The sequence below is a fragment of the Oncorhynchus tshawytscha genome, linkage group LG31, assembly GCF_018296145.1.
Source record: "Oncorhynchus tshawytscha isolate Ot180627B linkage group LG31, Otsh_v2.0, whole genome shotgun sequence".
Taxonomy (NCBI): domain Eukaryota; kingdom Metazoa; phylum Chordata; class Actinopteri; order Salmoniformes; family Salmonidae; genus Oncorhynchus; species Oncorhynchus tshawytscha.
The window spans coordinates 30061275-30071221 of NC_056459.1; the positions used below are offsets into that span (position 1 = coordinate 30061275).

Genomic DNA, 9947 nt, shown 5'->3' on the forward strand with positions numbered 1-9947 from the left:
TTTGGAACACCATTATTTTTGTCTTACTGAGATTTACTGTCAGGGCCCAGGTCTGTCAGGGCCCAGGTCTGTCAGGGCCCAGATCTGTCAGGGCCCAGGTCTGTCAGGGCCCAGGTCTGTCAGGGCCCAGGTCTGTCAGGACCCAGGTCTGTCAGGGCCCAGATCTGTCAGGGCCCAGGTCTGTCAGATTCTATGCAGAAGATCTAGGTGCTGCTGTAGGCCCTCCTTGGTTGCTGACAGATGCATCAGATCATCTGCAAACAGTGGGCCCAAGTTGCATGCCTGTCTCACCCCATGGGCCTGTGGAAATACATGTGTTTGTTTTTTACCAATTTTAACTGCACATTTGTTTATGTACATTGATTTTATGTCATATGTTTATCCCCCACACCACTTTCCATCCATTTGTAAAGCAGACCGTCATTCCAAATGGAGTCAAAAGCTTTTTTGAAATCAACAAAGCATGTTTTGGTTGGTTTGTTTGTCAATTAGGGTGTGTAAGGTGTATATGTGGTCTGTTGTACGATATTTTGGTAAGAAGCCAATTTGACATTTGCTCAGGACGTTGTTTTCACAGAGGAAATGTTGGACTCTACTGTTGATGATACTGCTGAGGATTACTGTTGACACAGGTTCCACTGTAATTATCGGGGTCAGATTTCTCTCTACTTCTGTGGATTGATTGATCAGACCTTGGTTCGAAACACTGGGGAAGATGACAGAGCTGAGGATAATGTTGAAACGGTCAAGAAAAGATCATTTTAATTTGTGGTTTGTATATTTTATAATTTTGATTAGTAGGTCAACAACACCACAGGCCTTTTTGTGTTGAAGGGAGATTGGAGAAGTGGTTTATCCATACATCTCCGTTTGGGATAGATAACTCTTCATGTTGTTTGTTTAGTGTTTCCCAGAAGTGGTTAGATTCTACGGATTCTTCAATCACATTGAGCTGATTTCTGACCTGCTGTTCTTTCCTCGTAGTGTATATATGTATTGTTTTAGTGATTCCCCATAGTGAAGGTTATCCTTTTCTGGGTCTCTGTGTGTTTGGTTGTGTAACGCAGATGCTGGGAGATGACAAGCAAGTACGGGGGTGTGGCTTTAATAATAAATAAACATGAAAATAAAACACAAACAGCGTCTGGACATAAGAACAGGAACATGACAACAAGGCTGACTGGGGAACGAACCCGAGGGAGTGACAGATAGAGGGATGGAAATAATTGAAGTGATGCAGTCCAGGTGAGTCTCATGAGTCGCAGGTGCGCGTAGAGATGGTGACAGGTGCGCGTAGCGATGGTGACAGGTGCGTGTAATAATCACCACACTGTCGACGTGCGCCAGAGAGGGGGAGCGTGGGTAAATGTGACAGGTTGGATATTCTCAATATCTTTCAATGGTTTTTTGCTTTCTTCATTTTAACCATTTCTCATTGTTGTTCATTTTCTTATGTTTTTTTAATATATTTTTTAAATTATTGGTAGTTACAGTCTTGTCTCATCGCTGCAACTCCTGCACGGACTCGGGAGAGGTGAAGGTCGAGAGCCGTGCGTCCTCCGAAACACAACCTGACCAAGCCACACTGCTTCTTGACACAATGCCCACTTAACCCAGAAGCCAGCCGCACCAATGTGGTGGAGTAAACACTGTACACCTGGTGACCGTGTCAGCGTGCACTGCACACAGCCCACAACAGGAGTTGCTAGTGTGTGATGGGACAAGGACATCCCTGCCGGCCAAACCCGGATGACATTGGGACAATTGTGTGCCGCCCCATGGGTCTCCCTGTCGCGACAGAGCCTGGACTCTAACCCAGAATCTCCAGTGGCACAGCTTTAGGGGGGGCTTTAGACCCCTGAGACAGAGCCTGGACTCGAACCCAGAATCTCCAGTGGCACAGCTTTAGGGGGGGCTTTAGACCCCTGAGACAGAGCCTGGACTCGAACCCAGAATCTCCAGTGGCACAGCTTTAGGGGGGGGGGCTTTAGACCCCTGAGACAGAGCCTGGACTCGAACCCAGAATCTCCAGTGGCACAGCTTTAGGGGGGGCGTTAGACCACTGCGCCCCTCAGGAGACCCTAATTAGGTTTTCTGCTAGAATTATTTTACATTTCATACAATATGTTAGCTGATATGTCAAATTTACTGTTCAGGCTTCATACTGCTAAGTTTACACCACTACTGCAGGGAAACATTTTGTGCAGGAAGTTGCCTAGGAGGGATTTATTGTAAGCTAATTGTTAGTTGGTAGATTTCTACACTAACCTCTGTCCATCTATAGCATTTCTTAACAACCAGCAGTTTGTTCAGCTTCGATAACTCATGGTTGAGTATTACTCTGTTCAAGAGTAATACTCAAGAGTAATACTGTGATCTGATAGGGGTGTTAGTTGGCTGACTGTGAACGCTCTGAGAGACTCTCGATCGGTCAGTGATGAAGTAGTCGACCACTGCCAGGGAATGAGCTGAGGGTGTACCTACTAAAGGAGTATCACCGAAGCCAACCATTGACTATGTACAGACCCAGCGTGCGACAGAGCTTCAGGAGTGGTGACACATATTTGTTGGTTGTTTTGTCGTAGTTTTGTCTAGGGGGGCATATTTTGGGAAGGAATACTGTCACCTCCAGGAAGGTGCGTGTCCCCCTATGTGCTGAGAATGTTGGGTTCTTGTCCAGTTCTGGCATTTAGGTCACCACAGACTAGTACATGTCCCTGGGCTGGAAATGATTGATCTACCCCTCTAGGATGGAGAAGCTGTCTTCATTAAAGTATGGGGATTCTAGTGGGGGGATATAGGTAGCACACAGGAGGACATTATTCTCTGTTAGGATGATTTCCATTTCTAGCCAAATGTAAAATATTCCTGTTTTGACTAATTTAATAGAGTGGGTTAGGTCTGCTCTATACCAAATTAGCATACCCCCTGAGTCTCTTCCCTGTTTCACACCTGGTCGTTTGGTGGATGGTACTACCAGCTCTCTGTAACCTAGTCGGCAATCAGTTGGTCCATTTCTTCAATACCAGGTTTCTTGCAAAATTACAATGTCTGTATTTCTGATTTCTTTGTTGAAGTCTGGGTTCCTGCTCTTTAGGCCAAAGGCAGAGGACCTCAGACCGTGCATATTCCAGGATGCTTTGTGGTCTATAGTGTCCAGTGTTGTTATTCGTGTGGTTTAGGCCCGGACGATTAGGTTTGAGCAAAGCATGCTGAGCATCTGAGGATGGGGCTGTTACTTGGCTCACGGCCTGGGCGTATGTCTCGCTCTCCCCTTCTCCATCCTCTTCTCTCAACAGTCAACCCTCTCTCTCCTCTGGCTCTCCATCTCCTATCCTCCCCCAATCTCTGTGTGATGATTAGGTTATGCTAGGTTAGTGTTTCTCTGGAGTCTGATGTGTTTCCAAACAATGGATAATGACTGAAACAGGAGCTCTGATTTTCCATGCGGACATTTAGTGAAGGCATGTGTTACATTAGGAAACCTAACGTGTCGATCTACACACACACACACACACACACATAAAGGGTGTGGGGCTTCTGAGTGGGACAGGGTACTTAGGCCTGTTCACTGTAACTGAGCTCCCAGGAAAAGTCAGAAGTGTGTGTGTGTGTGTGTGTGTGTGTGTGTGTGTGTGTGTGTGTGTGTGTGGATAATTATGCTTAACATAATTCATTTTGCACGTTTTAAAAACAATGTGTGGAGTCATGTATAGTACTGAACCACAACCCAGTATTTACAGTGTGTTCCATCTCATTTACAGGTATAGAGCAGGAAACTATAAACAGTGTTCCATCTCATTTACAGGTATAGAGCAGGAAACTATAAACCATGTTCCATCTCATTTACAGGTATAGAGCAGGAAACTATAAACCGTGTTCCATCTCATTTACAGGTATAGAGATAAACCGGTTCCATCTATTTACAGGTATAGAGCAGGAAACTATAAACCGTGTTCCATCTCATTTACAGGTATAGAGCAGGAAACTATAAACAGTGTTCCATCTCATTTACAGGTATAGAGCAGGAAACTATAAACAGTGTTCCATCTCATTTACAGGTATAGAGCACTATAAACAGTGTTCCATCTCATTTACAGGTATAGAGCAGGAAACTATAAACAGTGTTCCATCTCATTTACAGGTATAGAGCAGGAAACTATAAACAGTGTTCCATCTCATTTACAGGTATAGAGCAGGAAACTATAAACAGTGTTCCATCTCATTTACAGGTATAGAGCAGGAAACTATAAACAGTGTTCCATCTCATTTACAGGTATAGAAGGAAACTATAAACAGTGTTCCATCTCATTTACAGGTATAGAGCAGGAAACTATAAACAGTGTTCCATCTCATTTACAGGTATAGAGCAGGAAACTATAAACAGTGTTCCATCTCATTTACAGGTATAGAGCAGGAAACTATAAACAGTGTTCCATCTCATTTACAGGTATAGAGCAGGAAACTATAAACTGTTCCATCTCATTTACAGGTATAGAGCAGGAAACTATAAACAGTGTTCCATCTCATTTACAGGTATAGAGCAGGAAACTATAAACCGTGTTCCATCTCATTTACAGGTATAGAGCAGGAAACTATAAACAGTGTTCCATCTCATTTACAGGTATAGAGCAGGAAACTATAAACCTGTTCCATCTCATTTACAGGTATAGAGCAGGAAACTATTCCAGATAGAGCAGGAAACTATAAACCGTGTTCCATCTCATTTACAGGTATAGAGCAGGAAACTATAAACAGTGTTCCATCTCATTTACAGGTATAGTGTTCCAGGAAACTATAAACAGTGTTCCATCTCATTTACAGGTATAGAGCAGGAAACTATAAACAGTGTTCCATCTCATTTACAGGTATAGAGCAGGAAACTATAAACCGTGTTCCATCTCATTTACAGGTATAGAGCATGAAACTATAAACAGTGTTCCATCTCATTTACAGGTGTAGAGCAGGAAACTATAAACAGTGTTCCATCTCATTTACAGGTATAGAGCAGGAAACTATAAACCGTGTTCCATCTAATTTACAGGTATAGAGCAGGAAACTATAAACAGTGTTCCATCTCATTTACAGGTATAGAGCAGGAAACTATAAACAGTGTTCCATCTCATTTACAGATATAGAGCAGGAAACTATAAACAGTGTTCCATCTCATTTACAGGTATAACAGGAAACTATAAACCGTGTTCCATCTCATTTACAGGTATAGAAGGAAACTATAAACAGTGTTCCATCTCATTTACAGGTATAGAGCAGGAAACTATAAACAGTGTTCCATCTCATTTACAGGTATAGAGCAGGAAACTATAAACAGTGTTCCATCTCATTTACAGGTATAGAGCAGGAAACTATAAACAGTGTTCCATCTCATTTACAGGTATAGAGCAGGAAACTATAAACCGTGTTCCATCTCATTTACAGGTATAGAGCAGGAAACTATAAACCGTGTTCCATCTCATTTACAGGTATAGAGCAGGAAACTATAAACAGTGTTCCATCTCATTTACAGGTATAGAGCAGGAAACTATAAACAGTGTTCCATCTCATTTACAGGTATAGAGCAGGAAACTATAAACCGTGTTCCATCTCATTTACAGGTATAGAGCAGGAAACTATAAACCGTGTTCCATCTCATTTACAGGTATAGAGCAGGAAACTATAAACAGTGTTCCATCTCATTTACAGGTATAGAGCAGGAAACTATAAACAGTGTTCCATCTCATTTACAGGTATAGAGCAGGAAACTATAAACAGTGTTCCATCTCATTTACAGGTATAGAGCAGGAAACTATAAACCGTGTTCCATCTAATTTACAGGTATAGAGCAGGAAACTATAAACAGTGTTCCATCTCATTTACAGGTATAGAGCAGGAAACTATAAACAGTGTTCCATCTCATTTACAGGTATAGAGCAGGAAACTATAAACCGTGTTTCATCTCATTTACAGGTATAGAGCAGGAAACTATAAACAGTGTTCCATCTCATTTACAGGTATAGAGCAGGAAACTATAAACTGTGTTCCATCTCATTTACAGGTATAGAGCAGGAAACAAAAACAGTGTTCCATCTCATTTACAGGTATAGAGCAGGAAACTATAAACAGTGTTCCATCTCATTTACAGGTATAGAGCAGGAAACTATAAACAGTGTTCCATCTCATTTACAGGTATAGAGCAGGAAACTATAAACAGTGTTCCATCTCATTTACAGGTATAGAGCAGGAAACTATAAACTGTGTTCCATCTCATTTACAGGTATAGAGCAGGAAACTATAAACAGTGTTCCATCTCATTTACAGGTATAGAGCAGGAAACTATAAACAGTGTTCCATCTCATTTACAGGTATAGAGCAGGAAACTATAAACGGTGTTCCATCTCATTTACAGGTATAGAGCAGGAAACTATAAACAGTGTTCCATCTCATTTACAGGTATAGAGCAGGAAACTATAAACAGTGTTCCATCTCATTTACAGGTATAGAGCAGGAAACTATAAACAGTGTTCCATCTCATTTACAGGTATAGAGCAGGAAACTATAAACAGTGTTCCATCTCATTTACAGGTATAGAGCAGGAAACTATAAACAGTGTTCCATCTCATTTACAGGTATAGAGCAGGAAACTATAAACAGTGTTCCATCTAATTTACAGGTATAGAGCAGGAAACTATAAACAGTGTTCCATCTAATTTACAGGTATAGAGCAGGAAACTATAAACAGTGTTCCATCTAATTTACAGGTATAGAGCAGGAAACTATAAACAGTGTTCCATCTCATTTACAGGTATAGAGCAGGAAACTATAAACAGTGTTCCATCTCATTTACAGGTATAGAGCAGGAAACTATAAACAGTGTTCCATCTCATTTAAGTCTGTTTGTATTTATAGCGCTTTATTCTTTCTCTTGTTTTTTTCTCTCTCTCCCTCCCCCTCGCTGTCTCTTTCAATCTCTCTCCCTCCCTCTCTCTGTCTCTCTCTCTCCCTCTCTGTCTCTTTCAATCTCTCTCCCTCTCTCTCTCCCTCCCTCTGTCTCTCTCCCTCTCTCTCTCCGTCTCTTTCAATCTCTCTCCCTCTCTCTGTCTCTTCCAATCTCTCTCTCCCTCTCTCTGTCTCTTTCAATCTCTCTCCCTCTCTTTCTCTCGCTGTCTCTTTCAATCTCTCTCTCTCTCTCTCTCTCTCCCTCTCTCTGTCTCTTTCAATCTCTCTCCCTCTCTCTTTCCCTCCCTCTCTTTCTCTCTCTGTCTCTTTCAATCTCTCTCTCTCCCTCCCTCTCTCTGTCTCTTTCAATCTCTCTCCCTCTCTTTCTCTCTGTCTCTCTCCCTCCCTCTCTCCCTCTCCAGATGATTCTGTTCTCAGCTTGCTGTATCTGTGGTCTGATTGGAGGGATTCTCAACTTCCAGTTCGTTAGGGCGTTGTCACGACGACCAGACTCTCTTCGTTCCCTACACCTAGCAGCCATGACTATTGCCTGCCTGGGTTTGCAACGCTATGAAACACTAGAAAACACTTTGAAATATAGTTAAACATTATATTACATTACATGACACTATCATCAACTCATTCCAACTCCAGGTAGTTGAGGTGTGCGACGCTGACCCAATACCTCCTCTAACCTGCATGAAAACGTCTCTGTCTGTATATGAAAAGGTAACATTCAGATTCTGGCATCATTAAATTCAATTAGTCATCTCCCTCTCTCCCATAGGTATCTCTTCCTGTACTCTCTCAACCTGGTTAACCTGTCGTCTGGCCAATTCAGAACAACAGAGGATGTTTCTGGAGAGAGAGCACTCACTACACCACTCACACGAGATGGCTGAGAAGGATTCATACACACACGGATCTTTCGTAAGAAACAAAACACACACTCACAAGCTTGGACAGCAATCATACATTACTCTTAATTGCTCCTCAGTGACAATCCACAGCTGAGTGACACTAACGTGTGTGTGTGTGTGTGTGTGTGTGTTTTCAACAGGAGATCCTTGACAACTCCAGCAATGGGATTCCCCAGATCTCCTACAATGCTAACACCACATCTCCTTAACAATGGACACACCTTGTTGCCCTGACAACTGGCACATCTTGTAACCCTGACAATGGAAATACCTTGTTGCTCTGACAATGGACACAACTTGTTGCCCTGATGATGTACCCACCTTGTTGCCCTGACAACTGGCACATCTTGTAACCCTGACAATGGAACCACCTTGTTTCTCTGACAATGGACACAACTTGTTGCCCTGACAACGGAGTGACATCGTGTAACAGAGCTGAGCAGCATTATTACACAGCTGTGTGTAGAGAACTTCAACACAGATGGAAGAAGTTTCCCAAAATAAAACAACAATGAATGCTATTCTTGGACAAGTTGTTACGAGTTCTGATAGTCCCATTACACAGAGTCACATGACATATGCCCTCGCAGACAGGAGGGACAGACAGCCAATCAGACACTTCAAACTAATGATCACAAAAACACGCATGCAATTTATTTTAAATCTCTCTCCCTCTCTCTCTTACATTCTTCTCTCTCTCTCTTTCTCTCTCTCTCCCATTCTTCTCTCTCCCCCTGATTCTGGCTATATGAATGTAGGTGTATGGTGTATGAAGGAACAGTGCTTTAGCGATCTCATACAGAGCAGAATATGGAATTCTTTAAAGTATCAGACATACAACCAACGATGCACACTGTAGAGCTGCTGTGGGTAACCGTCCTCCTGTAGAGCTGCTGTGGGTAACCGTCCTCCTGTAGAGCTGCTGTGGGTAGAGCTGCTGTGGGTAACTGTCCTCCTGTAGAGCTGCTGTGGGTAACTGTCCTCCTGTAGAGCTGCTGTGGGTAGAGAGCTGCTGTGGGTAACTGTCCTCCTGTAGAGCTGCTGTGGGTAACTGTCCTCCTGTAGAGCTGCTGTGGGTAACCGTCCTCCTGTAGAGCTGCTGTGGGTAACCGTCCTCCTGTAGAGCTGCTGTGGGTAACCATCCTCCTGTAGAGCTGCTGTGGGTAACCGTCCTCCTGTAGAGCTGCTGTGGGTAACTGTCCTCCTGTAGAGCTGCTGTGGGTAACCGTCCTCCTGTAGAGCTGCTGTGGGTAACTGTCCTCCTGTAGAGCTGCTGTGGGTAACTGTCCTCCTGTAGAGCTGCTGTGTGTAACTGTCCTCCTGTAGAACTGCTGTGTGCAACCGTCCTCCTGTAGAGCTGCTGTGGGTAACCGTCCTCCTGTAGAGCTGCTGTGTGTAACCGTCCTCCTGTAGAGCTGCTGTGGGTAACCGTCCTCCTGTAGAGCTGCTGTGGGTAACCGTCCTCCTGTAGAGCTGCTGTGGGTAACCGTCCTCCTGTAGAGCTGCTGTGGGTAACCATCCTCCTGTAGAACTGCTGTGTGTAACCGTCCTCCTGTAGAGCTGCTGTGGGTAACCGTCCTCCTGTAGAGCTGCTGTGGGTAACCCTCCTCCTGTAGAACTGCTGTGTAACTGTCCTCCTGTAGAGCTGCTGTGGGTAACCCTCCTGTAGAGCTGCTGTGGGTAACCCTCCTGTAGAGCTGCTGTGGGTAACCGTCCTCCTGTAGAGCTGCTGTGGGTAACCGTCCTCCTGTAGAGCTGCTGTGGGTAACCATCCTCCTGTAGAGCTGCTGTGGGTAACCGTCCTCCTGTAGAGCTGCTGTGGGTAACCGCCTCCTGTAGAGCTGCTGTGGGTAACCGTCCTCCTGTAGAGCTGCTGTGGGTAACCGTCCTCCTGTAGAGCTGCTGTGGGTAACCATCCTCCTGTAGAACTGCTGTGTGTAACCGTCCTCCTGTAGAGCTGCTGTGGGTAACCGTCCTCCTGTAGAGCTGCTGTGGGTAACCCTCCTCCTGTAGAACTGCTGTGTAACCGTCCTCCTGTAGAGCTGCTGTGGGTAACCCTCCTGTAGAGCTGCTGTGGGTAACCGTCCTCCTGTA

At 44.1% G+C, this 9947-nt stretch overlaps 1 protein-coding gene across 2 annotated transcripts in view; it reads left to right on the plus strand.

The window, feature by feature from the left end:
* LOC121841522 (transmembrane protein 196-like) overlaps nt 1–9711 on the plus strand; it is a 12875-nt gene extending 3164 nt beyond the window's left edge. For both annotated transcript variants that reach the window (XM_042310473.1, XM_042310472.1), the window contains 3 exons: nt 7356–7491; nt 7721–7863; nt 7994–9711. In XM_042310473.1, the coding sequence (XP_042166407.1) occupies nt 7356–7491; nt 7721–7863; nt 7994–8062 (348 nt within the window). In that variant the 3' untranslated portion in view covers nt 8063–9711. The remainder of the gene's footprint in view (nt 1–7355; nt 7492–7720; nt 7864–7993) is intronic.
* Nucleotides 9712–9947: the final 236 nt, after the last annotated feature.